The sequence below is a fragment of the Myotis daubentonii genome, chromosome 1 (genome assembly GCF_963259705.1).
Source record: "Myotis daubentonii chromosome 1, mMyoDau2.1, whole genome shotgun sequence".
NCBI classification, from domain to species: domain Eukaryota; kingdom Metazoa; phylum Chordata; class Mammalia; order Chiroptera; family Vespertilionidae; genus Myotis; species Myotis daubentonii.
The window spans coordinates 7,302,737-7,330,219 of record NC_081840.1 but is presented as its reverse complement, the minus strand read 5'-3'; the positions used below and the strand labels follow the sequence as shown (position 1 = coordinate 7,330,219).

Here is a 27,483-nt window from a genome sequence, read left to right as displayed (position 1 = left end):
GGACGCAGGGCCCCTTCACCTTCATTTCGGCCCGTCCCCTCCGCAGGACCCCGGGTTGGGCAGGAGGGATGGGTCTCCCGCTCCCGGACTTCGCGCCCACCCGCCCGCCCTCCGGCTGGAACACTCCGCGCTCTTCTGCTTGACCAGCCCCTGGACTTTGCTCAGACAGCTCCCCTGCGCCCCCGAGAAGTGTGCGATCACCCCCGTCTCCCACCCGGGCTTTGCATCTGCAAAGTCTGCCGGGGCTCCGCGTCCGTCGCTTCAGTTTCCGGCAGCCGTTTCGCGCACGCGCGGGAGGCGTCCCGGGGCGTCCCGGGCTTAGCGGTTGCCAGGGCGACAGGGACACAACATGGCGGCCGGGTCCTAACGCTCCGACCGGGACCACCGCGGAGGTCCTAGTTCGAGGCCCCGCCTCGGAGGCGTGGAAGCCAGGGCCCTTTCCTCTCCGCCCAGTGTCGGCCCGGGGCTGTCGCCGGCCTCCGTCCAGGATGAAGAGTGAGTGGGGCCGGGCAGGGGCGGAGCCGGAGGGGCCTGGGAGCGAGGGCGGCGGAGGGCCCCCGGGGACCGGGACCTTGAGGGGCCGGGCCTCGTCGCCTGGGGCGTCACTCGGGGGGGGGGGGGGGCGTCCCCAGCCCCCCTGTGCTGGACGAGCCGATGAGTCGAAGGTGCAAAAAATATTCCGCCCTCCTTTGCTGTGGAAAGATTAATTAGTGTAGTTGTAATGTTAAATTTGCATCCTATCCTGATTGTCAGGTCGTAGTGGCATATGGCCTCAATCGTGTGGCAAAGATATTAAAAATAACCGACTTCTCTCACTGACCCTGTACAGCATTCTTATGTTCTCCTGTTGGATATTGTGTACTTGTCTGTCTCTTTCTCGAATGCACCCAAAGCTGTGGTTAGAGTGCAAAGTCTACAAAAAGTGCAAAAGGTTTGCACTTTTACTTAGTGTGAACTTATGTACAGCACACGCATTTCTGTACCATGTTCCTTTTTTCCTTTCCAACTGTTTATTTTGCACATTTTTGAAGCTACAGAAAAGTTGCAAGGAGAGTTCCTTGAATGTTTATAAACCCTTCACCTAGATGCCCCCCTATGTTCTGGCATTTTCTCGCTAAGCGACGCATTTATTTTTGCCGAACCTTTGACAGTTAGTTGCAGACAGCATGATATTTCAACACTAGCAGTTCAGCAAGTGTGTGCTAAGGACAAGGACATGGTCCTACACAGTCACGGTACAACTAGCGTGTTGGTACAGTACTGTCATGGGCATGCAGTCTATAATTCAGATTTTCCCAGTCATCCCAATAATGTTCATTATAGGCGTTTTTATTTTTTCCAGGATCCAATCAAAAATCACAAATTGCATTTTGATGTCCTATTTCTTTGGTCTCCTTTAATTTGGCAGTATCCTGCCTTTTGTGTCTTTTTAAAAAAAAATATGTGTTTTTATTGCCTGGCTGGTGTTGCTCAGTGGTTGAGTGTAGACCTATGAACCAGGAGGTCATGGTTTGATTTCCGGTCAGGGCATATGCCCGGGTTGCAGGCTCAATCTTTGATGTGGTCGTGCAGGAGGCTGTGATCAGTGATTCTCTCTCATCGTTGATGTTACTATCTCTCCCTCTCCCTCTCCCTTCCTCTATGAAATCAATAACAGAAATATATATATAAAATTATGTTTCTATTGATTTGAGAGAGAGAAGAGGGAAAGAGAGAGAGAAAACATTGATCAGCTGCCTCCTGCACATCTCCTACTGGGGATGGAGTCCACAATCCCAGGCATGTGCCCTAACCAGGAATCAAACCTACAACTTTGTCATATCGGGAACAAAGCTCTAACCAACTGAGCTACCCAGCCAGGGCCAAAGGGTGCAATTTGAATTTTATTTTTTAATTTTGTTATTGTTGTTAATCCTCACTGGAAGATATATTTTTCATTGATTTTTTTGAGGGAGAGGGAGAGAGAGAGAAAAAAAAAACACATTGATGTGAGAGAGACACATGGATTGGTTGCCTCCCGCACAGGCCCTGACCAGGGTTGGGGATCAAACCTGCAATCCAGGTATGTGTCCTTGACGGGAAAATGAACCCAAGAGCCCTTGCCGGCCAGAGCAGGGTGCAATTGAAATGTAAAATGTTCGCGCAGTTAGGAATAATTTTCTGTCCTTTTGTGTTTTCAGGATGTTTGGTAATTCGGGTCACAGTTTTCCTCACTACACCGAGTAATTTAATTGGGTGCGGAACTTTTCCTTGGAGGTTCCTGACCTTGTTTTTGTCATTTGGTTTGAATTCCTTAATCTCTTGAAATGACTAGACATTAGAAGCGGAATCTTCTCCCTGACAACTGTGGTCCAGGCACATGCCCCGAACATAGCGATTAACCTCCCCCAGTTCTTTCCATTCCTCAGCTGGCTGGGCCCCACGGCTCTGCTGCACGTCACCTGCGTGATTCAGAGCTTCAGAAGCAGTGCTTGAATACAAATGTTTGCACTTGGGCGTGACAACTTGCTCTTTTCACAAAAAGTGAACTTGACCTCCACTTTCACAGTTAAATAAGGTTTAGATTCCACTTAAACAAAAGAGCCATGGTTTCATAAAAGTGAACAGTTGGGGGGGGGGTGAAGGAGACATATGTACTACTATTTGTAATACTTTAAACAATAATAAAAATAAAAAAGTGACTAGAATCTGAATGAACACAAATGATCTCATTTATTTTCCTTTTTCCACCTTTTTTATTCGGTTATAGTAAGTCCTCTTTGTCCTTGAGTCTGGGTGGATGGTTGGGTTGGTTTTGGGAGACTATTTCTAGTCCCATTAATGCGGGGCAGGGATTGTCCCTAGCTCAGCTCTGCACCCTTCACAGCGCTGTGTGTACTAGTATCTTCATATTTCTTGTCTGACTCTCAAGACCTGTGAACTACACGGGTTCTGTTGGAGATGAGAGGGGGCCATTCTCTACCTCACCCCCCCCTTCATTCTTGTTTTGTAACCAGACCTTCTGTTACTGACAGAGCCATGGAGGAAGCAGTGGCCCTTTTTCCACCACAGACAGCCGCCTCCAGGGCTGCAGGTTCCATTTGTCGCCGACTGATTTCGATGGTCTGGAGGTGCCTGCAATGTTGGCCCACACTTGGAGTTTGTACTGAACCCACTTTAAAGTGTACAGTTGGACATTTTTTAAATATTTTTTTATTGATTTCAGAGAGGAAGAGAGAGGGAGTGAGAGATAGAAACATTAATGATTAGAGAGAATCCTCCTGTATGTCCCCTACTGAGGATCGAGCCTGCAATGGGGCTTGTGTCCTGACCAGGAATCTACCATGAGCTCCTGGTTCACAGGCCGACTGAGGAAGCTAGAAGTTAATTTTTAAAAATTAAAAATAAACAAGCAGTTCATGCTTACTGTGGAATTTTTATGCCATGCTGAATATTAGGCAGAAGGTGAGTCTACCGTACCCCCTTCTCCCCCAGAGCCGCGCCATTGCCAGGGATGGTGTGGGACGTCCTCGGTGGTCTTGCTGCACAGCCACGTTGGTTTCCTCATCGGCTGTGCCACGTCACGTGGACCCTGCCGCACCACAACCTGCACCTGTGTTGAGTCCTATGAAAGTTACTGACAGGAAAGAAAAGGAAGAGAACATTTCAGAACAACCAAATTTAAGAGTACTTGAATGGTAGTCTACATTCAGAGCTTCTTATGAAAACAAACTAAGTAGGAAATTGACTGGAATAGGAATATTTTAAAATTAAATATCATTTCTAAAAAACTTTATTACTTCTTTTTAAAAGTACCTTTTTTTCTTGCTGGTATGTTCAGATCAGAACTCACACAGGTTTTTAAAATGTGCCACATGGCCCGGCTGGCATGGCTCAGTGGTTGAGCATTGACCTCTGAACCAGTAGGTCATGGTTCAATTCCTGGTCAGGGCACATGCCCAGGTTGCGGGCTCAATCCCCAGTTTGGGGCATACAGGAGGCCCCTGATCAATAATTCTCATCATTGATATTTCAATCTCTCTCCCTCTCCATTCCTCTCTGAAATCAATAAAAATATATATTTTTCAAAATGTGCCATATCGAAGGGGTGTGGAAGAGGCTACCCCCTTGAGGCTGAACAGTTTCACAGGCCTGCTCTGCGCTGATGCAGGTTTGGGATCTGAAGGTGATGGACATTTTTAAAAAATATATTTGTTGATTTTTTACAGAGAGGAAGGGAGGAGGCTAGAGAGTTAGAAACATCGATCAGCTGCCTCCTGCACACGGCCCACTGGGGATGTGTCCACAACCAAGGTACATGCCCTTGACTGGAATCGAACCTAGGACCCTTCAGTCCGCAGACCGACGCTCTATCCACTGAGCCAAACCGGTTAGGGCGTGAAGGACATTTTTATTTAATAGGTTTCTGATCTATGTGCTTCCCGTGAGTTCTACACGTAAGGTTCGATTCTAAACCTCCTTCTCAAGCTGCCTTGTTTCTTTTTAGTCTTGTTCTTATTCTCTGTATCTCATTCCACCGGAGCCTCCAAGAGTCCCTGAAACAATATCCCATCATTGTGACCCTTCCTCCCGCTCTCCCTGGGCCAAAGGGAAACGGCCAGCCGCCCAGCAGACCCTTGGTCTGGGGAAGGCAGCAGGATCTGGTCACCATTCACCAGGCTCTCCCTGGTTCAGCCTGCGCTCTGCCAGTGCCTGCATTTTTCAGGTTTTTGTTAGCAGCCACACCCCTCTTTAAGATATTCATGTGTGAACCTGTCAGGGTTTGGTTTGTAAAGCAGAAACTAGGCATTTCAAGCAGGAAGGGATCTATGGTTGTAAAACCATTATCTGTGCAGGGGGCAGTGGTGGTGGTGGCAGCGCAAGGCCAGGGGCTGCGGCTGTCAGTTTCAGGAAATCAGGAATTGCAAGAATTGCAGGGAGCTTGGCGGCTCAGCTGGGCCTCAGTGGGACCAGAGAGGTGGCCTTCAGGAGAATGCTCGGAGGCTGCTGGTACAATGTCTCCTCTGCCAAATGCCCAGGCCCAGGTGAGCTCCTGCCAGAACCACCTCAGCGGGCCACCTGCGCCTCTGCTTTTCACATCTCGTGGGGTCTGAGCCTCTCATCCCCCCAGGATGCTAATCACGTGGTTCCCTGCTGTGGGGGGATGGCAAAGAGAAAACAAAGTGGGGGGAACGCTGAGCCTTAGAAAAAAGGAGAAACAGTCCTCAGTACATGCTGCCAATTATCCCTTCTGAAATATATTTTTATTGATTTCAGAGAAGAAGGGAGAGGGAGAGAGACAGAAACATCAATGATGAGAATCACTGATTGGCTGCCGCCTGCACGCCCCCTGCTGGGGATCAAGCCCGCAACCCCGGCATGTGCCCTGACTGGGAATCGAACTATGACCTCCTGGTTCATAGGTCGACGCTCAACCACTGAGCAACACCGGCCAGGCAACTGCCGATATTCTTACAAGTAAAACTTTCGCTGTCTGGAAACAAGTACAAAATATACGTATAAATAAAATCTATTTTCATAATTGTTTTTCTTTGTAGACTACAAAGCCATTGGCAAAATAGGCGAGGGAACGTTTTCTGAAGTTATGAAGATGCAGAGCTTGAGGGATGGAAACTACTATGCATGCAAACAGATGAAACAGCACTTTGAAAGGTAGGCGATGAGGCGGGCCACGCCAGAAGCAGGCTCAGGTTTCAGTCAGCAGGGCAGCTCAATACCGTGGGAAGGTTCTAGTCATGTGACGTGTGCAACACAGTCAGATTTCTGTAGGCATCCCCCCCGTTGGTGCAGAGCCTTCTGAAGTGTTTGGGGATATAAACGTTGATCCCAGACTCTGAGTGTGAAGCACTGTTTCTGAGAGCAGAAAGGAGTCTAGGGCACTAGTGGTGTCCAAGGGCATGGAGAACAGTAATTTCATCCTCGAGACATCGCCACAGGGTCAAAGTCGTCATCCCTGTTCTGTGCAGGAGGACAGTGCGAGGGGCGTGACGCGGCTAACAGCTGTCACTCTAGGCCCCTAGGTGGGCAGAGCCAGATTTGAATCCAGATTCCTCATCCTCACCGCCACAGTGTGTGGCCGTTACCTGCCCTTCCGAGACTGCTGTTGCTGCTCTCCTGCCTTCCCCTGTCACTTCTTCCTTTGTGCGACAAATTACTCTTTTTCTTTTAATACTCACCTGGGGATATTTTTTCCATTGATTTTTTAGAGAGAGTGGGAGGGAAAGAAGAGGGAGAGAAAGAGAGAGAGGAACATTGATGTGAGGGAGACACATCGATTGGTTGCTTCCTGCTCTTGCTTCGACCGGGGGCCAGGGATCTAACCTGCAACCCAGGTATGTGCCCTTGACTGGGAATCAAACCCAAGACCCTTCAGTCCAAGGGTCAATGTTCTAACCACTGAGCACCTGGCCAGGGCCGTCAAATTACTCGTGATAGAGAATTGGACGCAGTGTACTGAGGGCCCGGCATGTGGGAGCCGACTCTAACAGCCAGGTGGCTGAGGACGGACTATTGTAGCAGCAGTTTTGAGAAAGTTGCCTCTCTGAAGAGAACCGGTCCCGCTCTCAGGCTCAGGGGCAGATGTGCTTGCTGACAACAGGACTTGCCAGCTGTTATTTTAGTGCAGAGATGCAAATAAAGAGTGGGCTGCAAATAGCCTCCCGACGCGGCGCTTCCTCAGGCTGCTGGAACAGACCCTTGCGCGGGCACGCTCACTGCGGAGCCAGCCGCGGCGTGGCCTGCTTGGCCGCACATGCCCCCGCAGGAAGGGAGCGCTATCTGGAACACGGCTTAGAAGTCAACCAAGATTAGACTGCCTCGGGAGGCATTCCTGTGAGGGTGGCAGACACTCCGTGTAACCCCCGCCCCTCTGGAGGAGGTAGCATCACCTAAGGACGTGGTTTCCTGCCGGTGACACGCCAGCTGTTCCTCCATCCACCAGGTCCCCAACACACCAAAAGTGCACCCTGGTGTTAGCAGGACAAGGGTCTCAAGGTCCAGGCCATTGTTACTGAATGCTGTTCTTGCTAATGGTAAAATACAGCACAGTAGTTTGCAAACTACAGGATGAACTTGACCGGAGCTCAACCAGGATCAGTGTAGCCAACTGCAGAGAAGAAATCAGTAACACTCGTGCACCTGAGCCTGGCTTCCTTGTCTGAGGGGCTTGAAGAGCAAGCGAGGGGAGGACTAGGAAGTAGCTAGCAAGGCGGGCATGTGCTAAATGTTCAACAGACGGCAGCCTCGTTGCTGAATGGGTCATCGTTTGATGTAGTTGAGAACAATTCTTGCTCTTTGCCTTAACTTTAAAAGTGGTTGATTAGAACACATTTTTCTTTAAAAAACCCATAGTAAGTAAATATTTTTAATAAGGTACCACGGGATTTGTGTTCCTTTGCTTTGCTGTCGAGTCTGGGTGCGTGGGGGGTGTCTGCAGTGTGAACCACACTGGAATGCTGCTTGCCTTGGAAGGGAGCGTGGCCCTGGGCCACTGGTGGCCAGTGGCTGACGTTAGATGATGGTCACCTCAGGCTCATGGACAGGTGCCTGCAGCCGGGCAACAGACCCGAGGGGAATTGGACTCTGGGTTTATTCTTGTGAGCTCTTACCTGCCCTTGGTACATATGTTCAATGCAACGCTGTTGTTACTTATTTAATAAATTGTCCAGCTCTGGTCACTGGAGCTCCTTCAGGGTGGCTCTGTTTCTTCTGACGTACCCACCCTTTCCTTATTCCGTCAGCACTACAAGACCTGTCGCTCATCTTGTATTTCCCCGGCCCCTAGAACCCCCATTTCTCTAAGGAGCCTTGTCGCCTTTTCCTGGAGAAAGATACTTGGAAACAAGACTTCAGCACCAGGTGTGCTCATGCCTCCTGGAATGTCATAACCTCCGTAGACGAAGCCAGTGTGCATGTGCACGGACCCATTTAACCGCCCCCCCCCCCACCTCTCTCTCTCCACCTATCTACCCAGCCGTCTGTCTATTCAAATCACCACGAGTACATACTGACATCAATAAGTGACTTGCTTCTAAAGAATAGAAAATAAAGAGGAAAAGAGAGTAACTTTATGGTGAGAAACCTGGACCATCTACATCCTCATTGTGAAACAACTTACCCTTATCCACTGGAAGAATAACTTTGGGTTCCTTTAAAAATCCATTTGCTCTACTTCACATTGTCTAGTGGCCCTGCACCGTGTGTGGTTGGTGTGAGAAATGAGTAGCGGTGACAGGAAGTTATGCCAGGTGACTACAGCGGTTGCTCACCAAGCACCTGCCGCCATGCCCAGTCCTGGTGAATCGCTGCCTGTCACTGGTGCTCGCTGCCGCCCTTGGGGGACGGTGCCTGTGGCCCTCTATCAGGGTGGGGAACCGTGGGCTAGAGAGAGAAGGTCCCCAATTGTCCGGGACACCCAGCTGGCAGGTGGTGGAGCCAAGTGGGACCCAGTCTGCAGGTCCCTGCTTGTTGGCAGCTCATCTCTCGTCTTTTGTGAAATGTGAAAGAGTCTTTCTTTCTTAAATATTTGAAATAACTTGTCAGTGAAATCATCTGGGCCTAGAAGTCTTCTTTGCGGGGAGGGTTCACCCCCCCCCCCCCCGTGATGTTTGTTACAGCATCAGTCATAGTGGTAAAAAGCTGGCAACCCGTTTAGTGGAACAGGTGATAACATCACGGTACATCGTGGTATGGAATGCTGAAGACTCAGGGCGCCACCCGGACGTGGCACAGGTTGCTGGCACCATGAAGATCTGGTCTCCGGGGCACCCCTTGGACCAGCCCTGGGAAACTGTTCCAACAGCTGCAAAGCAGAAGTACCCACCCCTGTGAGCCCAGGTGTGCTGGGAGCTGGCGTATCGGACGGACGTCTGATCCCCTCCTGGAAAGCTGCACAGCCATCGACTTCTCAGCACAGAGAGGGGGGCCTTCCACTGTGAAGCTCTGACCCGTGTGGCAAGAACCAAAACACCTGTGCTGGGCCGTCCGTAGTTGACCCTGTGGAGAAACAATGGAACTCCAACCCACTCAAAACTCATCTACAAATAGGATCTCAGTAGATGGGAGACATACACCAACCACATCCTCAGGACGCAGAAAAACTATGTCAACTCTAGAGGCCATCATCACTGTGAAAGGAGGCCTTCTCAGTAGTCATCTCCAAGTGCTGATGGCAAGTTCGGATCTTCAAATGCTAACGGAGGCCGGGAAGCAATGGGCTGGGTCATACACAGAGTGAATGCTGAGGCTGAGAATTGAGAGCTTCGGTAAGGGAAGCATGAGGACACTGTGGCAGCAGCAGCATTTGCAGAGACTGATTGAAGTTGGTATACAACACCCAGTCCCCCAGATTCCTTCTAGCTGGCGTTATATTTATTTAGTTTTGGTTTGGTTTGGTTTTTGTTAATCCTCACCTGAGGATATTTTTCCAATGATTTTTTAGAGAGACTGGAAGGGAGAGAGAAAGAGAGAAACATTGATGTGAGAGAAATACATCGATTGGTTGCCTCCCACACGGGCCCAACCAGGGCTGGGGATTGAACCAGCAACCGAAGTACATGCCCTTGACCAAAATCGAACCCGGGACCCTTCAGTCCACAGTCTGACGCTCTATCCACTGAGCAAAACTGGCTAGGGCTATTTGTTACTTTTTTAAATGCAACTGTATTTTAGGTGGAATTTTTTTTAATAAGCCAAAGAAAGGCTATGTGACTTGATCAAAATAGAGAAGTTCAGGGTTTCTAAATAAAAGGGGAGATAAGATTTTTAAAAAGCTTTATTGAGATATAATTTGCATATCATGAAATCTACTCGTGATGGGTGAGTTTAGGAAATTGGCCCAGTTCTGGAAGACTCCCCATCACGATTAGAAGAGTGGAAACCACCTGTCCCGGGTGGTGAGGAGCTGCTGTCCTGAGCCTCTGGGGTGCCGCCCTCCCTCCCCTGTGCTGGGCACCTGCCCGGCACTCCCTAGAGCAGTGATGGCGAACCTTTTGAGCTCGGCATGTCAGCATTTTGAAAAACCCTAACTTAGCCCTAACTGGTTTGGCTCAGTGGATAGAGCATCGGCCTGTGGACTCAAGGGTCCCAGGTTCGATTCCAGTCAAGGGCATGTACTTTGGTTGCAGGCACATCCCCAGTGGGGAGTGTGCAGGAGGCAGCTGATCGATGTTTCTCTCTCATCGATGTTTCTAACTCTCTATCCCTCTCCCTTCCTCTCTGTAAGAAATCAATAAAATATATTAAAAAAAAAAAAAGAAAGAAAGAAAAACCCTAACTTAACTCTGTTGCCGTGTCACATACAGAAATTTTTTGATATTTGCAACCATAGTAAAACAAAAACTTATATTTTTGATATTTATTTTGTATATCTAAATGCCATTTAACAAAGAAAAATCAACCAAAAAAATGAGTTCGCGTGTCACCTCTGACACGCGTGTCATAGGTTCGCCATCACTGCCCTAGACCGCCGTCTGCCAGCACCTAGTGGGCCCCCTTTCGGACCCTCTTCCCGAGTTGTGGGCTGTGTCCTTTCTGGTTGTTTGTTGACCAGGCGCACAAGCTGCTAACAGTTTGAGTATCATCCGGGGTGTGAGGGGAAACGGGGCAGTGATGAAAGAAGGGTCTGAACTTCTAGTTAAAAATATCCTACACACAGACTATTGAGGCTCTTCTTACACAGCAGACTCCCGTTGGTTGGCTGGCATGAGATACTTCCGTTTGCAGCCACATTGATTTAAGATAACAGTATACTATTGGAGACATAACTAAACAGAATGCTGAGCTCCCCCCTCTCTGTTAACAGAATTTCACCAGTTCAAAGGGAGAAGATTCGCACCATCACTTCCTTTCAGAACCTCTGACGTGAAAGTCTCTGGTGCCTGAGTCCTCATTGGATGTGAGCCCTTGGGCCCAGGCTGGGCAGGGAGACCAGGCTCCCTCAGGCTCCCTCAGGCTCTGCGTGGAGAGCGTGGCAGCGCAGGCCCTGGGCCGCAGTGACGCTTGCATTGATGGATTTGGGGTGTCAACAGGGTGTCAGGTGGAGCTGTCTTCTTAAAGAAAAGCCTGCGTAGACACACCTGCTGAGAGAGCACCTGTCACCAGGTGAAGGAAGTTGAAAAAGATGACCGCCTTAAGTAGGAAGGAAGGGTGGGCCTGTTTGTGGAAATTTAAAATGCTTATTTTTACCTGGCTTTTACATTGCTAGTTGGTTAGTTCCCATAAACTGATTAATAGGAAATTTTAACATCTCTGTTTATATTTATTAAAAGAAACTACCAAAGAGCTAGATGGGGATAAATTGAATTTATATCCAAAGCTATAAGGACCTTGAGTTTTATAAGATAATGCACAAACATGATACGCCTAATTTCTACTGCTAATGGGAGAAATAAAACCTGATTGACTTGCTTGAAGCATTTGTGAGCTTGTCAGCTCTGATCATGGATGATAAGTAATGATTGAATAGCCCGAATTTTAAAGCTGACCTGAGTGATAAACTAGCTGTTTATTTTTGCCTACACAATAGTATTGAGCAAGTGAACAACCTCCGAGAGATACAAGCACTGAGGCGCCTGAATCCACACCCAAACATTCTTACGTTGCATGAAGTGGTTTTGTAAGTATACTCGGGCCTTTAAAAATTACCTACATTTGATGATAATGGTTAAACCTCTTTTTAAGAAAGAAAACCATGGTTGGCATTTTAGAGATCTGTTTTGTAGCCCAGAGAGTCAGCTGTGCACCTGATTCGTAATGTGACTCTGGGCTCCTGAGGCCTCAGGTGTGAGCTCTGACCTGACCCGCTGGGTCTGGGTCGTATCTGGGGGGCAGATGGGGGAGATAGGCTTCCCTTCCCTACCATAGTCATCTGTTTATCTCTGCAGTTTCATGTAGCCTTTCCTGTAGCCTCTCTCAATATGGTTTCAGGGTATTGTTTATTCCTGGTCTAACTGTAGAACGGTTTCCATGAGGCTCACCACCCATCAGGAGGTCAGGGCACAGCTGGTTCCCAGGCACTGTCCCCAGAGTGGGGCTCAGCCAGGGTTCCAGGCCCTGTCTTTCCCTGGGCCAGCGGTGCTGATCCCCGAGAAGGTGGCGTGGCCTTTAACACCTGCCAAGAAACCAAGGTGCGGCAGATGCCCGTCAGAGGACCGAACAGTTTTAAACTCCGTGTACACTGTCTTGTTGCAGCGTGCGGCCTCCTGGCCTGCGGTGTGCTGAGCCATCAGTTTGGGCTGCGTGTAGACACTACAGTCTGCGTGTGACAGTCACGACTGCCTGCGGGGAAGGTGCTTTACGCGCGCTTTACAAAGCGCCCTGTCCAGAGTGGCAGCCCTGAGAGACAGTGGCGGCCCCTCCGGAGGCCCCTGAGCAGCCTGCGGTGTCACGGGCTGCCCTGCCGGGGTCAGAGGCCCCTTTCAGGGCTCCTTGAACCCGGGGAAGCTGGCGGCGCAGCCAGAGGCCTCTGTCCCCACTCTGGGCAGAATGTCACTCGGGGCGATGCCACTCATCTTTCTCCCGCTTCCCCTGACTAGTTTCGGACTCTGTTCCCCACCCCACCCCACCCCACCCCGTGGTAATGAGCCACATGGAAGTGATTTAGGCAAATTAAAAGTAAGATTGCACTTGCAGGCATGAATTAAACCCTTCTCTCCTTGGTTATTCTGTCTGGCCCACCCCCCGACCTCATTTCTTCTCTCTCTCGAGAGTTAATTGTATATTGTCAAGACATATGTCTTTTAAAATGGGGAGGGGGGCTTTTAGAGTTTGTGCTTAAAGCAGGGTTTTACTATTATTTTAAATTAATTTTACCTGAAATGTAACTTCTGGTTCAGTCATTGCACTCCAGGCCTTGTCTGATGTGGGAGTGCTTTATCTTTACAAGAAATGTTTACAGATGAATTAAATATTTGGTTATATTTTCTGATTAAGACATGAGAAAACATTTCAAAAACCTGCTTTCTTCTTCAGTGACAGAAAATCTGGTTCTCTTGCGCTAATATGTGAGCTTATGGACATGAATGTTTATGAACTGATACGAGGTACGTAGACTCCTTTGAAAGCTAATGTAAGAACTGACTGTAAAGCCTGTAGTTCATAGTTGCTGGTGCTCAAGGTCGGTGCACGGGAGGGCAGTCGTCAAGTATAAACACACAGGGCTGACCATCCGGCGGTAAATGAAATGAGAAGGAAGGCCGCCAGCCACGAGCTGGCCGTGCGGGGAGGAGGATGGCGCGCAGGACAGCCGGGGCCTCCGCACTGTGGTCCCCACAGCGAGGGTCCCTCTTCCCCGGGCTCTGCTGCTGATCCACGTTCTGTTCTCGCCTCAGAGTAAGGCGGGGCTCTCCCCCCAAAGAATCCCTCTCATGAGAGGGAACCTCCTCATATCTGGATCCTTCCAAAGTCTCCTGAGTGACAGACAGGGTGCTCATTCATTGGCTTTGTTTTGAACAATGAAGCCCTGTTTAGGAGAGCATGACCAGGGCTGGCTTTGGAGGCTTACAGAGGTCACCTGAGGGGAATGGAGAGGAGCAGGCAGATGTTTGGCCCACATTTAACCACGGTCCTGGGCCTGTGACCTCACCGTTGTGTTAGATGTCAGGACACGTGAGCCTTGTAAATGTCACTGAGAAAGCCCAGAGGAAGTGCTGCATTTCACAGGTCACACCGTGCTTATGGGCCAAAGGAGAGAAGAGCCTCCTCACGTCACGGGAGGGACTGCTGCCGGCTTGGGATGGAAGGTTTGCGGCGGCACCATAGATGCTTTCAAATGGCCGGCCCAGCCCAGACGGAAGCGGGTGTCCGCGGAACTGCAGGTCACGCTGCGCTGCCGTGGGGACTCCCACGCTGAGCACGCCTGGGGGAGGGCACACAGGGTTGTTTTATGAAGCGGGAGAGTGGGGAAAGCGTCATGGCTCATTAGTAGAGTTCACATGCGACTAAAAATACGTGGACACATTGTTCGACATGCATAAAAGTCGATGTAAAATGTTTGGATGCAAAAGCTTTTGGATCTTTTTGGGAAAATAGAAGATTTCTATCTGGGACTCTAGGGTATTTCTTATCATTACAAAACGTGTGTATTTTATTCATGGGTTTAATCTTGTTTTAAATACAATTCTAACAGAGTTAGATCTGGTTTCTTGGTCTAACCCTATTTAAAATAGAGCTCTTAGAGCAGTGGTTCTCAACCTTCCTAATGCCGCGACCCTTTAATATAGTTCCTCATGTTGTGGTGACCCCCAACCATAAAATTATTTTCGTTGCTACTTCATAACTGTAATTTTGCTACTGTTATGAATCGTAATGTAGATATCTGATATGCAGGATGTATTTTCATTGTTACAAATTGAACATAATTAAAGCATAGTGATTAATCACAAAAACAATATGTAATTATATATGTGTTTTCCCATGGTCTTAGGCGACCCCTGTGAAAGGGTCGTTCGACCCCCCGAAGGGGTTGAGACCCACAGGTTGAGAACCGCTGTCTTAGAGGGAGCTTCTAGAACCTGGCACACCAGCGATAGCAGAAAGTGACAGGGGACAGTCCATCCTGGGGAGGCTGAGAATATGGAGCTTGCACGTGCGTCTGAAAACAACAGCAGAGGTTGAGAGCCATCTGGGCAAACAGCTGCGAGTCTCCAGATTCCGCAGGACAGTTAGAAAAGGCAGGCCACAGGGTGGGTGGTGGCGGCCACCACTCCACTGCGCACAGAGGAAAGGCAGGACAGTGAACCCGATGCTTCTCAGAGTCCCGTTTAAAATGATTACAGTGGAGAAGAGTTGACATTCAAGAGGTAAACTCGTTTACCTGGGAATCTCACGTGCCCCGCATGGGCCCGGGTAAATGAGGTGTTACCATGTGATTACGTTTCCTAACACCTGCTGCCTGCCGCGGGCCCTCCACTCCATCCTCTGTGTGTGTAACTCAGAGCGTGCAGGCTGGCGCACATGCAGCCGAGAATCAACACAGCCTCGCCAGCTCCCTACAGTAATGTTGGTGCCAGGAAGCCCAGCTTTTACTCTGGGCGACCCTACCTAACCGCCTCCTTGGCTCAGGGACAGTTCTTGGTGTGAGACAGTGCTCACGTTAGAATTCTGAGTGTTGCTTCCTACAGTGGATAGTTCCGAACTCAAGGTCAGAGGGTCATTTCCGGCAAGTTGCTATGCATCTAGACATTTGAGAAAGCTTTGTTCGGAAATAAGTATGTAACTTTCAGTAGTAGGGGAGCTGTATCGTTGGGTAAATTGCACCCATTTCTTCCGGTCTCTGCCTCCAGGGAGAGACTGTGGAACAGGCTGTGCAGTTGTGGGTGACTCACTACACAAACACGGTGTCACCCACAGGCCAGCCTGTGTCAGAGGGTCAGAACCTGGGAAAGCGGCCAGCAGCGATGGTCAGACACTGAGTGCTGGAACATGCATCCTGACTTCAGAGTTGTTAAACTGAACACAAAAGGTCTCCCTTAGATCACTGATGAAATGCGGCGACTGGTAGTAGCTACTAGTTCATGAATGCTAGCCACATGCCAGGCACTGTTCTTAGCACTTTAGAGGAATTAACTCATGTTACCCTCACAACAGCCCTATCAGGCACATGCTGTCCTTATCCCCATTTTAAAGATGAAGAAGTTGAGGCACAGAGAGATGGGTAACCTGTGCAAGGCTCTGCACCTAGGAAGCGGTAGACCTGGGGTCTGAACCGAGGCTGGCTCCCGAGTGAGTGTTCTTAATCACCCCACACCCTGCCTCTTGGCAGCCCGCTGTGGTTGGCACTTTTATCATCATCCCCAGTTTACAGGTGAGGAAAGTGAGACCTGAAGGAGTAAGTAGTAACCCCAAGTTAAGTTGTTCATAAGTAACAGAGCCAGAACTTAAAGTCAAGCCTGACTCAGAAACTTCAACCGTGATGCCCTACCGCCACCCTGGCCTTCCTATTCCTGGCCCTAGCTCAGTGCCGCAACTGACTGGACACTTAGTCATTGTTTGCTCTTGCTATGACACTGACTTACTGAAAGTCAAATCAATCACTAAAGCTTTTTCTAGTAGGATCAGAATTCATTTCACTTACTCCCTTGGACGATGAGAATATTGAGCAGCACCATTAAATACCGGGACCAGTCAATGAACCGAGAGAGTGTCCCTGCAGCCTTTGCAGAGCTGTCTGCGGCGTGCACAGCAGTGTCGGGGGCCAGCAAAGCTAGAGAGGCAGCAAAGAAGATGCATTTTTAAATGCAGAGAGTACAGCCCACCGTAGAGATAAACTGTATGAAGCAAAATCATGAGGGAGTGACTTGCTCGGGGTCGCTTTCTCTTCCTCCAGTAGATGTCAGATGAGGCCGAAGTGACCGTGGGCCCGAGCCGACCAGGCTCACCCGGAAAGTGCTAGCATTAGGCAGATGCAGGGCAGCGTTCTCGTTCACCATGACAGGCATGGGCTGTTCTCAAGGTGGGGACCCAGGGGAGCACGACAGACACAGCTCCCTCCCCCATGGAGCTCACATCTGATGAGAGAGAGACAGCAAATCAGTGAAGAAGTGAGACCCAGAACTCCAGACAGGGCCCGTGGTGTGAGAATGAAACACCTGCGGCACAGCTGGTGCAAAAGCCCTGAGGCCACCGTGAGGTGAGAGGCCACTGTGGCCCCACCAGAGGAGGAGGGTTGTAGGAAATGAGGTTTGCAGGATCACCGGGCTGGGGGTCAGATCATTCAGTGGGGGTTAAAGCAGGAGCTAGGCTTGGCTGCTGATGGAGCCTCGATCTATGAGCCAGGAGGTCACAGTTTGATTCCCAGTGAGCACACATGCCCAGGTTTTGGGCTCCATCCCCAGTAGGGGGCGTGCAGGAGGCAGCCGATGGATGATTCTCTCTCATCATTGATGTATCCCTCTGTTTCTCCCTCTCCCTTCCTCCCTCTGAAATCAGTTTTTTTAAGAAGAAGAAAAAAACATGTTTAAACCAGGGGGGTGGTGTACTTTGATTGGTGTTTAGACCAGTGTTTCTAAAACTATGGCAGAAAGCCAGATTTGTGTTTTACTGTCTGTCGTGGACCAAACCGTTTGTAAATGCAATAATTACCAGGAAACGGCCCTGTGCTGGGATGTCACCCAATATTGAACTGCTGCCACGGCTTCCAAGCAGGGCTGCTCCTTTCCGTCATCCCCGCTCCAACTGGGAAGTCCCGAGGCGGCGGCAGTGTGCGGCTGTGCTCTGAGGAGCACCATGTAGGGGCTTGTCGGGCTGCCGTGTAGAGAAGGGACCATACATAGATGTAGGGTCATCCCCTTTCATTGCAGACAATAGTGTGCATTCCTGCTAGTTTAATCGAAGGGTTTTAGTATGTGGGACGGAGCTGACAGAATCGTGGGAGCAGGGTACCTGTGTGGGGGGCGGGGAGGGGGGCTGAAGCAACAGCCTCCAGGGTGAGCCTCTGGGAAGTAGCTTCCCAAGCGATTGTCCTGGGCTGCCCGAGGCCCCAGCCCCTGCTGCAGGGTCCAGAGCTGCCTCCCCACATCCACACCCTCAGGGCCTCTGCCTTCCCCTCCTCTCCTCAGCCCGTGGCCGGGGCCTGAGGGTCTTTCACGAGTGGGTCAGACCACATCTGGAGCCCCACACGGAGGCATGTCATTTGGCTTTCTAGTCTGGCGTGCTAGACGGTGGGTGGGATGGGTCTGTGGGGTGTGCCAGGGGGAGAGGGGTGAGGAGGGGGCACTTGGGAGGAATTTTCGGGGAGCTCCCATCAGAGTGTGTTAGTGACAGGGTGAATGGAGACTTGGCTGGAATCCTGGTCTGTTCATTCGGGTGCCCTCCGTGGTGGGAAAGGCTGTTCTGGAACATCTGGAAGAGGGAGGCACGGTGCTCACCTGATCACAGAGGCACCTGCTCTTTGCCTGCACTGCATGTGATCCTGCCTCCTGTTTAACTGTCAGTGACTCCACTCTGAATGGCTGGTTAATTGTGCCCTCGCCCCTCGCCCTGGCCCCTTCACCTCCGCCCGCGCTCTGGTGGGTCCCCTGCTTGCCTGACACAGACCTGCTGCTCCACTGGGTGTCCGACTGCGCTGGAGTGTTAGCTCTGGCCTCCAGGAAGTGGGGTGCTGGCGGCTCCATCATTGGTGTCCCCAGATGTCCGTCATGCACCTGGATGATGTTTGGACATTGAGGGTCATGGTTAGACTGTTCCCACCGGAAGAAGTCACGCCGTTCTGCTGGTTCACCCGCAGAGGAAGGAGTATGTTGTGAAACCGCAGGTCTCGTGCAGAAACCATGTCTGCCACGGGAGGCGGGACCAGCTAAGCTCTGGTTGCTGAGGCCGTACAGTCCCCGGACCACACGGTCCCCTCCTCCTCTCTTGGCAGACATGGCCCCCAGACCCTGCGACCCTCCATTGTCAGCAGACGGGCCCGTGTGGAAATCCAGTCACGGGCCGCCTTGTGGAGCGTGGGCTGTAGCAGGTCCAGTGGGCTGGCCTGGGCACCTTAGGGTTATATCTTTAGAGGCTGTGGGTGGGGCAGGCATTCTGAAATAAAACCACGTTGCTGGGGAATGAACCAGGTGGGGAAGGTAAAACCAGCTTGCTGTAACTGTGGCTGTAGCTACAGTTTATTTCCATGGTCAGCTCAGGCCGTGTGCTGGTTACCACGCAGCCGCTAACTGTTCTGCCGGGTGTGACTGTGTCAGACTAGTTCGGTTGTGTGTTTCTATTTAATCAAATCTGACCCACTGGTTGTACGATGAACTCCACTTTTTTTAATGTACCAAGAGAGAAAAAAAACAATTCAGCTCTGACACGTAGCATTCTCATCACTTAGCGATCGGAGTTTTTTGTTGTTTTGTTTTGTTTTACAGAGAGGAAGGGAGAGGGATAGAGAGTTAGAAACATCGATGAGAGAGAAACATCAATCAGCAGCCTCCTGCACACTCCCCAATGGGGATGTGCCCGCAACCAAGGCACATGCCCTTGACTGGAATTGAACCTGGGACCCTTCAGTCCGCAGGCCAATGCTCTATCCACTGAGCCAAACCGGTCAGGGCAGTGATGGGAGTTTTATCGAGGTTAGAAGAGAGCCCTTTGGGGTCTATTAGACGGTTCCCGTGTCCCTGTGTGCAGGTGTACACAGGAAAGTCGGGTGAGGTTGGCCTGTCCCGGGGCTCCTCACACTTCCCGAGAAGCAGGGTGATGGTGGCTTTGCTTTCCTTAATGTCAGTCTGCGTTCAGAGTGTGAGTGGCGTCACTATTTTGTCCCCGGAATTCTCTTCCGAGCCAGTGACACCTTCCCAGGGGTTTCAATGCTGGTGCCTCGGGGGAGCCGTCTGGCACTGTTGCCGCAGCACAGACCTCCCATGTGGCGGAGCAGCACACCAGCCAGAGCAAGCGCCGTGCCCGGGGTGACGAGAGGTCGGTCAGGCGCTTTAATGGGGGTGATCAGTTCCAACTCTGAGGGCTGCTGTGAGAGTCCAATAAAACATATGCTAAGAGCTAAGAGCAGTGCCTGACTCACTGCCTTCAACAAACATCGACAGCTGTTATTATTATTTGACAGTTCACAGTGGAGCCAACTCCACTTTAGAGGCGAGGAAGTGGAATTTCAAAGAAGCGATACAGCACTTGCCTAAGATGAGCAGCTTCAAAGAGCAGAACTGGGAGGACCCCGTCCTTGAGTGTGGCCGTGGTTGCTGAGAGGGGTGCCGGTCACAGCTCAGGCTCCTCGCTGAGTCTACATCTCACCTGCTACCCTCTGCCGGTCCAGATCGCTAACCGCTCGCAGAACAGGGGCCATGATGCAAGGCCCTCCTTTGCAAAGCACCGCGTGTTGCCGTGGGGCACGGCCTCTGGGCCATTTGGCTGTGCCATGGTGGACCCAGTGTGCACCTTTAAGACTGGCCCGCAAAGCCAGGCCCAGGCCTGGGGACTGGGCCCCCTGTGGGAAGGGAGAGTGTGATTGGCTTGTCACAATGCAGGCTACACTGGCAAACACATTTCCTCAGTGAGGCCTGACAGCAAAGCCGTAGTTTAGCATTGCGTTCACATTACTAGTGCCGTACCTGACATTCTTTAGACTCTTCTTAATGAGAAAAGTAGTAAACATTAGCTTGGAAAAACTCACCTGGTCAGGATAGCTGAAACAGACAAGGCCTTGCCTGTCTCCATCAGTAGCTTCGCTCCGTCCGGCAGGGATTCTCCAGGGAGGGGAGGCGCCAGGGGTGCGTGTGGATGGGGTCCCCAGGAGGAAAGGGGGGGCCCCTGAAGAGGGCCCCTCCACTGGGACTGCAGGCAGCGGAGAACGCAGGGCCAGAAAGGCCTCCCTGGACTGAAACAGCTGCACTTCTGTCGGCCTGTGATCTCGCCCCTTTGAAGTGGAAAGCTGCATCCAGCAGGATCCCAGGGAAACTCGGGTTTACCGGTGGCTCCTGCTGGCGGCAGCAGTGGAAGGAGGGTCCTGGAGGAAGGTTTGTGATTCTTACCTGACGCAGCTCCCGCCACGGTCGGAAGGCAAGCACCCGGATTCCTGTGAGCTCGTCCCTGTGGGTGGAATTCTGAACGGCTCCTTTTGTAGGTACACTCTGTGTTTCCTGTAAAACGGCTCCAGGTCATTTCTCATAGGAAGTTCGGTTTTCACATACTATTAAGTAAAAACAGATTCTGCTTTTTATTTCAAAAAAGGGTCCCAGGACCATTAGTAACCATATTTGCCTGTTTCCTTGATTGTACAGGGAGAAGACATCCATTATCAGAAAAAAAAGTTGTGCACTATATGTACCAGCTATGCAGGGCCCTCGATCATATGCACAGGTACGCTCCGGAGACGCGGCAGCTCCAGGGTAATGGGGTGTGTTAACAGTCATTAGGAATGCAATGTAAAGGCATGTGAATGAATGAGGTACAATTAATTCTATCCTTCCTTTTATATTGAATGCAGAAATGGAATATTTCACAGAGATGTAAAGCCAGAAAATATATTAATAAAGGTAAGGGCTTTTATATGAAAAGTTGATATCAGAATAAAGGTAGAATGTAAAACTTTTTAAAAAATATATTTTTATTGATTTCAGAGAAGAAGGGAGAGGGAGAGAGAGATAGAAACATCAATAATGAGAAAGAATCATTAAGCCAGCAACCCGGGCATGTGCCCTTGACCAGAATTGAACCCGGGACCCTTCAGTCCCCAGGCTGATGCTCTATCCATGAACCACACTGGCCAGGGCTAGAATGTAAGATTTTTCACTGGTGCTTTTAGTCCCAGTAACTGGAGACCAGGCTTGCAATAGGATTTTTCTCCTCATGCAGCTTGGAAAAGTGGTTTATTTAATAAATGTCATCAATATAGCTGTACATCTGGAAGGAAATAATTGTAGGTACTCTCCTCAGACTATGTACGAAAACAAACTCCATTCCCATGATCACCGCAAACACTCGAAATAAAAAAGTGGAGGAATCAGGAGTCGGGCAGGTCTGTCTCCCTCCAAAGCCACTAAACCAGTGATGGTGAACCTTTTGAGCTCGGCGTGTCAGCATTTTGAAAAACCCTAACTTAACTCTGGTGCCGTGTCACATATAGAAATTTTTTGATATTTGCAACCATAGTAAAACAAAGACTTATATTTTTGATATTTATTTTATATATTTAAATGCCATTTAACAGAAAAATCAACAAAAAAAAATGAGTTCACGTGTCATAGGTTCGCCATCACTGCTACACCATCCTCACAAATCCAGTTGATGGACAAGCCCATCACCCCAACAGTGTCCTCCTGCCCCGCCCCCCGGCAGAGTGACGGACTTTCTGTTATTATAGAATTAGTGTGCATTTTCTAGAATGTTCTAGAAATGGAGTTAGATAGCATGTACTCTTTTTTGGTCTGGCTTATTTCACTTTGAAATCGTCCCACAGTTGTTAGGTGTTCTCTTCTGTTTTTCCGTTCTTTTTTTCTGCCTTCAGTTTGGGTTGTTTCTGTTGGCCTGTCCCCCAGCTCCCTGAGTCTCTCCCTGGCTGTGTTTGGCCTATCGATGAGCCCAGCAAAGACGTTTTTTATTTCTGCTAATTTTATTAAATTTCTAGTGTTTCCTTGTGATTCGTTCTTAGAGCTCCATCTCTCTGCTGGCATTTCCCACCTGAACTTGCATGTTGTCTACTTTTTCCATCAGAGCCCTTCACAGGCGAATCACGGTTATTTTATTTTTTAAATACCTTTTTATTGATTTCAGAGAGGAAGGGAGAGGGAGAGAGATACAGAAACATCAATGATGAGAGAAAATCATTGATCGGCTGCCTCCTGCATGCCCCCCACGGGGGATCGAGCCCGCAACCTGGGCATGCCCGAGGCTGCAGTCATTGGCAGCATGTATTTTGTCACCTGAACGTGAGGGGTGAAGAAAATGGAAGGAATATCCCGAAACCTGTCTCCCTGGTCTGTCTGACTTGCCCGGGTGGCACTGGGGCGTCTGACTGTGGTGTGCGACTCGCTCGTAGACTCACCCTGGGACTTAGCTTTTCCCAGGATCTGCAGACACTGGGAAACGGTTGTGAAACATGTTCCCCTAAATAGAAGCACCACTTCCTCACCTGTCACGGCCAGGGTTAGGGCAACTGGTATTTTACAAGCCAGGTTAGATGCTGGTCGTTTTCCCGTTAGTGCATAAACATTTGAGATGGCTTATATTACAACGGCGACTCCATGAGATGTCATTTGTCCCTGCTTTTCTCCCCCCTGCAGCAGGATGTCCTGAAATTAGGGGACTTCGGGTCCTGCCGGAGTGTCTATTCTAAGCAGCCGTACACGGAATACATCTCCACCCGCTGGTACCGGGCCCCCGAGTGCCTCCTCACCGACGGCTTCTACAGCCACAAGATGGACCTGTGGAGCGCGGGCTGTGTCTTCTACGAGATCACCAGGTAGAGCCGCGCGGCTCGTGTCCGCAGGCCGCTCCGGCCAGTGCACGTCTGTGTACACGTGCTGACGCGGTCACACGGCAGGCCTCACGCCAGGCCCTTCCTTCACAGCACGATTTCTCAGTCATCCTGAGGCTGTGTCTGCTTTGAACTTAACAGAATGTATTTTGTCAACACTTTTCCTTACTTGCTGGTGATGGGGAACAGAACACGCACAGCCCAGCCCCGGGCCTCTGCTTTCAGCTTCATCAGTGAAATGATCGATCACCAAGCTAGGAACCGAATGGAAACGTGCTTACTGCCACCTGTGGGGCCCGCCGGCAGGGGACAGGGTGTGGGGGTGGGGTGGGGGTGAGCATGGCCCGGCCCTGCCCTGGAGGTGCAGGTGTATCCAGCAGGGTTCTCTGGCCACCTGGCAGCGTCCCAGTCCTCACCATCCTCCAGCCCCATGCCCCGCCTTCAGGCTTCCCTGCTGGGGGCGGTGTGGCCTGGGAAGAAGGGAGGAGGTGAGGCGGGTGTGGGGGGAAGCAGCCCTCGCAGAGGGTGGGCACCCCCAGGCTCACAGTGCGTTGTTAAGGACTGGGGTGCATTTAATGTCTGGGTGATGCATCAGACGGAGAGCCCAGCATAGGCAGGGAACCCAGGTCTGCTCCCACCTGTTCAGCCGACGGCTTCATGAATGCAGGCATGTGTTCACACCTTTCTAGATCATTCATATTAATAATTGTTAGTTTTTGAAAGCTGAGTTGCGATTTCACTGACGCTGAAAGTGCCAGCAGACCACGCGTTCTCTGGTGCTAATTCGATGCCATGAGTTATTTGGAAGGACGTTACAGGACTCCGGGGTCGGGAACGGCCAGGATGAGGGGACTGTCCTAACCACAGCCCCTGTCACCTTCTTCCAGTCTGCAGCCCCTCTTCCCTGGAGCCAATGAGCTGGACCAGATCTCAAAAATCCACGACATCATGGGCACACCTGCTGCGAAGACCCTCACCAAGTTCAAACAGTAAGTGCCCTGTGCTCCCAAGGGCCCCGTGTGGCCTTGTCCCGCTGCCAGGGCTGGCAGCACGGGGTGGTGGGGAGGGGGGGGACTGAGGGTGGGGCCAGGCTGCCCTCTGTTGCCGGTGCAGCCCTCAGTCCTTGGGGCCCCCTGGGGGTCCGAGAGGGATGGTCTCCCTCCAGCATCACACAACAGTCCTCCCGTCTTGCCGAGGCCTGGCAGTGAGGTTCTGTCGCTGAATATTTACACTCTTGCACAGCACGTGGAGGCCTTTGGGTGAATGAGGTTCCCCGGCACCGGCTCCGTGCGGGGAGGACGTGGAGCAGCCGCCCAGCACTGCCCCACACGGACACCCGACCGTTAGGATTGTGTGCTGGTCAAAGATGAAGCTCAGCGGGGGGTGGGCTCCCAGGGAGGCCCCGTGGGCTGAGGGTGGCAGCGCCCAGCAGCTGCAAGACCTGGGAAGGCGAGGCGACAACTGTTTGGGATTCTTCTTCTTTTTTAAACTTTACTCCCTTCTTCTCAGCTGGAAATGTGACGTCAGTCTCTGACGAAGAGTACTTTTCTCCATTTACAGCATAACAGGTTTCACCACCACCACCCTTTCTTTAAATCTAAGACCTGAGAGCAGTTTGCGGGTCACAGCACAGCTGAGGGGAAAGGACAGAGGTTCCCATATAGCGCTTGCCCTGCACGCACAGCCTCCCCGCCGTCGGCACCAGAGGGGCGCGTCTGTTAGAATGATGAGCCGCATTGACCTGACCCGGCATTGGCCCCCGAGGTCCACAGTTCTCATGAGGGGCCACTCTTGGGTGGCACCATCTGTGGGTTTGGACCCTGTGTATTCTGCCCCTTTAAGTCACAGACTGTTCCCCCAGTGCAGGTCCCTGTAGAGTCGTGACAATGACATGATCATTTATTATCATTGGGCTTTTAATACAGGTCGAGAGCTATGAGTTTTGATTTTCCTTTTAAAAAGGGATCAGGAATACCTCTACAGACAGCCAATCTGTCCCCGCAATGCCTCTCCCTCCTGCATGCCATGGTGGCCTATGATCCTGACGAGAGAATCACTGCCCACCAGGCCCTGCAGCACCCCTATTTCCAAGAACAGAGGTGGGTGGTCTGGATGACTGGGGGCAGGTGCTGGCTGCTGAGACGGGGGTGGGGGGATGCGGTGGGCCGCCCAGCGGGGTCCCTGGACAGCTCTCTCTGTCCTTTTCTGGAATATCTCCCAGAAGGGGCTGTTAGCGGCGCCATGGCAGGGCATGGGAGGGCTCTGTTAAGATTGCGGGAGCCCGCCTGCACCATTGTAAGCGCTGAACTGCTGTAAGGTCTGAGCACGTGGGCATACCTGATTTGGAAGTACATGCTCTGAGCTGTCCGACTCCACACCTCTGTTCACTCCTGCGTGTGACCGTGGAGATGACATCTGACCCAAACCTCGAAGCTGGGGCAGGGGTGGGGGCCTGGGGCAGGGGAAAAAAAGGAAAAAAGTCCTCAGATAGTTCACGTGGAAAGTAGAGCGGTGACCGCCGTGGCGAGCACCTCTGGAGACAGGGGCAGCAGCTGTGCGCGGGTTCTCAGTGGGGCGCCCGTCTTTCCCCTTGCAGGGCCACGGAGAAGCAGGCTCGGGGCAGCCACAGAAAAGCGGCACCGGAACTGCTCAGTAACAAGTGGCATATTTCCAAGGAGGGCAGCAAGCAGGTACGGCGGGAGCAGTGAGCAGCGGGGTGGGGTGTGGGGTGAGGGGTTGGCTTGCAGCAGACTGCACACTCCAGGTGGCTGGTGTCTGAGGGGAACCCCACCTGCGAGGGCTCCGCTGCCCCACCCTTCCTGCCCCCCCAGCTAAGGGTCAAGAACAACATCTGTGAGCAGGCCAGACGAGGGCGCTGGGGTTCCTCCAGCCCAGGGGTCACTCCCTGTGCCCTCAGACCCACCCAGCGGGGGCACAGAGAGCTAAACGGGCCCAGGTGACCCAGCTCCCAGTGATCGCCCAGAGCATGCCGTCTGCTCGGCCAGAGCCATGAGCCCCTCGGGTGCCAGACGAGCTCCACCCCGTCCACCCCATCACAGAGATAGTCTCTCACAGCGGCTTAGAAACGACAGCCTCACTTGGCAGCACCTTCATCTTCTGGCCACGTGCCATGTGCTCAGCCCCAGTGTTGCCAGTCGTTCAGCGTCATGTCCACTTGTCCCTGCTTTTACTGTGTGTCACTAGAGCTGGGGTGGGGACGCATGTGCACCTGCAACCAGGCTGCTTTCCAGACTCTGGGTGCCCCGTCCCACCTCCCAGTCTGCCCGGCCCACACGTGTCTGTGAGGCCACAGAGCAAGCGCTGTAGGCTTTGCAACCATAAGGTCTCGTCACAGCTGCCCGCATGGACGATGCTTAAAGGAATGGTGGGGCTGTGTTCCCATAAAACTGTTGAAATTTGAATTCCATATAATTTTCACATGCCACGAAAGCATTGTCAACTACGAAAGAGGTAAAAGCCATTCTGAGTTCCCAGCCGCACAAAAGCAGGAGGCAGCAGGTTTGGCTGACCTGGGGAGCCGGCAGTAGGCACCCCCACGGCCTTGGCTCAGCCCCAGCGCGGGCCGGCCAGCCCCGGGGCTGCACCAGGGCTCCGACCCACACGCACCAGCCTGAGGTGCGGACCCCTTGCCTCCGGGTGCGGGGCCACCTCACTTTGGGGTGGCCAGGTCACCTGTTGTCTAGTCGCACCTCGTGGGCAAGAAGTTCTTTAGGCAGAAGTGGCACCAAAGAGCCTCCTGTCTCTCCTGATTTCTGTGGAGACACCACCCGTGTGCTCAGCTGACCTGTGTTTTGTTTCAAGAAACAGCCCCTGAAGCCGGAGGAGAGCCGACCCCGGAGACAGGGCCCGGCCTACCTGATGGAGCTGCCGCAGCTGAAGCTGTCCGGGGCCACCAAGCTCTCCTACTCCAGCCCCGCGCTGCACTCGGTGTTCAGACCTGGAGCGAGCGGGAAGGTGCCGGTGCTGAGACCCCTGAAGTGTGGGGGCGCAAACCAGAAGGTAGCGCCTTATTAGCTCCCCTCAGCGCTGCTGCCGCCGCCGTCCTGGCCTCCACTGAACGCCTGTCATTTTCTTTTCAGACAGATGCACAGAAGGAGCTCAAGCCTAACCTGAAGCAGTACCACCTGCCCACGATAGAAAGGAAAGGCGGGGGATACTGAGCAGCGCGCCCAGCTGCCCTCGGGGCATCAGTGCGGCTCAGTCCTCCGAGCCCCGGGTCAGCGAGCGCAGCCCGCACACCAGCGGCACCACGGCCTGGGGCCGCCAGCCCCGCTGCTCGCATCCTGAAGGCGCCGAGCTGTCTGTTCCGCTCTAATACACGTGTAAACCACCTCCCTCGAAGGTGCCATTTCACTTTTGTAACCAAGACTTTGGGACAGGAAATCTTTTGTATTTTTATATGACTCCAAACAGAAGTTAGAGTTTATATTTGTTATTTAGGCTTGGCTTCCCCGCGGGCTCTGCGTGGGCTTCCAGCACATCGCCAAGAGCATGTAGCACGTGACTGCGTGAGGATACGTGACTTTCATTAAAGAATAGCCCTCGTCACAGTA

The 27,483-nt window shown here is 51.7% G+C and overlaps 1 protein-coding gene and 1 pseudogene across 8 annotated transcripts; both read left to right on the top strand.

Annotated features, from left to right (window-relative positions):
- Positions 1 to 60: 60 nt before the first annotated feature.
- MOK (MOK protein kinase) lies at positions 61 to 27,483 on the top strand. Of its 8 annotated transcripts, XM_059687007.1 has the most exons (12): positions 61 to 495; positions 5,538 to 5,652; positions 11,525 to 11,614; positions 12,970 to 13,040; positions 20,715 to 20,793; positions 20,921 to 20,969; positions 22,716 to 22,894; positions 23,797 to 23,898; positions 24,835 to 25,008; positions 25,506 to 25,599; positions 26,732 to 26,929; positions 27,010 to 27,483. In XM_059687007.1, the coding sequence occupies exons 1-12, from the start codon at positions 489 to 491 to the stop codon at positions 27,088 to 27,090; spliced, it is 1,239 nt and encodes a 412-aa protein (XP_059542990.1). In that variant the 5' UTR covers positions 61 to 488; the 3' UTR covers positions 27,091 to 27,483. The 8 variants fall into 8 exon arrangements, with proteins under 8 accessions (XP_059542990.1, XP_059542998.1, XP_059543016.1 ...); XM_059687015.1 differs by lacking the exon at positions 24,835 to 25,008; XM_059687033.1 differs by lacking the exons at positions 5,538 to 5,652; positions 11,525 to 11,614; positions 12,970 to 13,040.
- On the top strand, positions 8,639 to 10,259 carry LOC132230125 (PRELI domain containing protein 3B-like; annotated as a pseudogene).